This window comes from Carlito syrichta, unplaced genomic scaffold (genome assembly GCF_000164805.1).
Source record: "Carlito syrichta isolate Samal-C Ts95f unplaced genomic scaffold, Tarsius_syrichta-2.0.1 Scaffold304449, whole genome shotgun sequence".
Lineage (NCBI taxonomy): Eukaryota > Metazoa > Chordata > Mammalia > Primates > Tarsiidae > Carlito > Carlito syrichta.
The window spans coordinates 37,244-39,589 of record NW_007248545.1 but is presented as its reverse complement, the minus strand read 5'-3'; the positions used below and the strand labels follow the sequence as shown (position 1 = coordinate 39,589).

Genomic DNA, 2,346 nt, shown 5'->3' with positions numbered 1-2,346 from the left:
CCACTGCACTCCAGTCTGGGCAACAGAGTGAGACTCCAACTCAAAAAAAAAAAAAATTAGTTTTTGTAATTTACTGTAGAGATGAGGTCTCACCAAGTTGCCTGGTCTGGTCCCAAACCCCCTGGCTCAGGCAATCCTCTTGTCTCGGCCTCCCAAAGTGCTGGGATTATAGGCTGAGCCACTGCACCCAGACTGTACTCCCAGCTAATTAGGAGGCTGAGGTGGAAGAACTGCCTAAGCCCAGGGGGCCAAGGCTGCAGTGAGCCGTGATTGTGCCACTGCACCCCAGCCTGGGAGACAGAGTGAGAACCTCCAACTCAAAAACTAAACAAAACAAAAAACCATTACCCAGAGCATCGTCGTCATCTGTGGTGTCACTGGCCAGTCGGAACAGGGTGGGCCGCAGCTTTTCACACCTTTCATACACGACCTGGAAGAAGAGAGCTTGCTTCACAACACACACCTAGGGTCCCAAAACAAGGCCCCAGGTGCCTCCAGTCAAGCATGTGGCAGAGTCTGGGGATTCAAGCGGCCTCCTCAGTCTGTCCTGAATTTATGACTGCAGGTTTAAAGTAACATGGCAGTTAGAGATTCAAAGACAGTTTGGGCTACAAGTGTTACAATTTTTTAAAACAAAATTTAAAAGTGACAAAAGACCTTAGCTCAGAAAAAAGCCCTCCATCCCCATGTGCAGAGCACCATGTCTTCCTCAGGTGCCTCTGCCCTGCCCTAGGCTGGGCCGCCTTCAATGAGATGACTTCTGCTCTACAACTAGCAACCAACCTCCCATCCTAACTGTTGTCTGTCACCAGCATTCCCTTCACAATACTCCCATGGTACCCACCTACAAGGCTTCCAGCGCCAAATCTCATTCTCCTCAATCACATCTGGGAGGGTATCATTTTCCTCACCCCCAAAAACCAGTGCTCTGGACAATTTCACCCTCCTGCTGTTCAGGAGGAGATACAGCTTCTATACAACTCAGGTTTCTTTCCCAGTGCTGGGGAAATGCCACACCTGGGGAGTCCGGGGGAGGAAGCAGGAAGGAGTCCCTTTCTCCCCATTGCTCTTGGGAGCCACCTACCTATAAGGAAGCCCACACTCTATGTTTCCACATGTGTAAGTTTTATCAGAGGCTCCAAGTGGGGTACACCAGCACCATCTGAGGTATGGCAGGTTCAATACTTATCTACTGTATTTTCCAAAATCAGTTTTATTTAATAAAGACTACATGTCTAGTTTCCTGCTGCTCTGACCTGTCTCTTATATTGTTATCATTTTGGATGGGAGAAAAGTTGTACTGTCAAAAGCCCAACACCTGACCTTCCTGAGGATCAGTGATGCAACCTCACCAGGGAGATGGGCTTTGGAGTATATGCCCAACCCAAGCCCAGTACTGTCCTTCACCCATGGAGGACGGTCAGCATGACTTTCTCGCTAACTCTGTTCAGTCCCAATCAAAGCTGATGAAACTGGGGGTAGATACATGTGGCACACTAGCCAGATTCTTCTCTCAGGAATATGGAAAGATACTAGTCCTGCTACTCTTATGAAATGGAAGGATGGGTAAACAAAGTAGTTATGTGAAGGCCACTTCTCCTGTGCAGAGAAACATAAAAAGCTGGAATGCAGACGAAGGTGGAGAGGATATTCCAAGAGAGACTGAGGGCGGCTGCCTCAGCCCTGTCACAGACGGGCACCAGGAGTTTCTTAGATGTGACAACAAAAACACCAGCAAGAAATGGGGAAAAAAGGCTGGGCGCAGTGGCTCTGACTGTAATCCCAGCACTTTGGGAGGCTGAGACAAGAGGATTGCCTGAGCCCGGGGGTTTAAGACTAGCCCAGGCAACTTGGTGAGACCTCGTCTCTATAATAAATTACAAAAACTAGCCGGGCTCGGTGGCTCAGCCTGTAACCCTGCGCTTTTGGGAAGCTGAGGTGAGTGAATTGCCTGAGCCCGCGGGTTCGAGGCCCTCCTGGGCAACTTGGTGAGACCTCAACTCTACAGTAAATCAAAAAAAGTAGTCGGGCATGGTAGCGCGCACCTGTAGTTCCAGCTACTTGGAAGACTGAGGCGGAAGGATCGCCAGAGCCCAGCAGGTCAAGGACACGGTGGCCGGGAGCGTGCCACTGCATTCCTGTCTGGGCGATAGAGTGAGACGCCAACTCAAAAAAAAAAACTAGCTGGACGTGGTAGTGTGCATCTGTAGTTCCAGCTCCTTGGAAGGCTGAGACAGAAGAATTGCCTGAACCTAGCAGGTTGAGGCTGCGGTGGCTGTGAGCGTACCACTATACTCCAGCCTGGGTGACAAGAGTGAGACTCCAACTCAAAAAAAAAAAGGGGGG

General features: G+C 50.0%; 1 protein-coding gene and 1 pseudogene across 3 annotated transcripts in view; one reads left to right on the top strand and one right to left on the bottom strand.

Moving 5' to 3' along the window:
• GGA2 (golgi associated, gamma adaptin ear containing, ARF binding protein 2) overlaps nucleotides 1-2,346 on the bottom strand; it is a 44,181-nt gene that overhangs the window by 13,698 nt on the left and 28,137 nt on the right. For all 3 annotated transcript variants that reach the window (XM_008059936.1, XM_021713308.1, XM_008059938.2), the window contains exon 9: nucleotides 349-430. In XM_008059936.1, coding sequence (XP_008058127.1) covers nucleotides 349-430 — 82 coding nt within the window. The remainder of the gene's footprint in view (nucleotides 1-348; nucleotides 431-2,346) is intronic.
• LOC103262328 overlaps nucleotides 834-2,346 on the top strand; it is a 2,832-nt pseudogene continuing 1,319 nt past the window's right edge.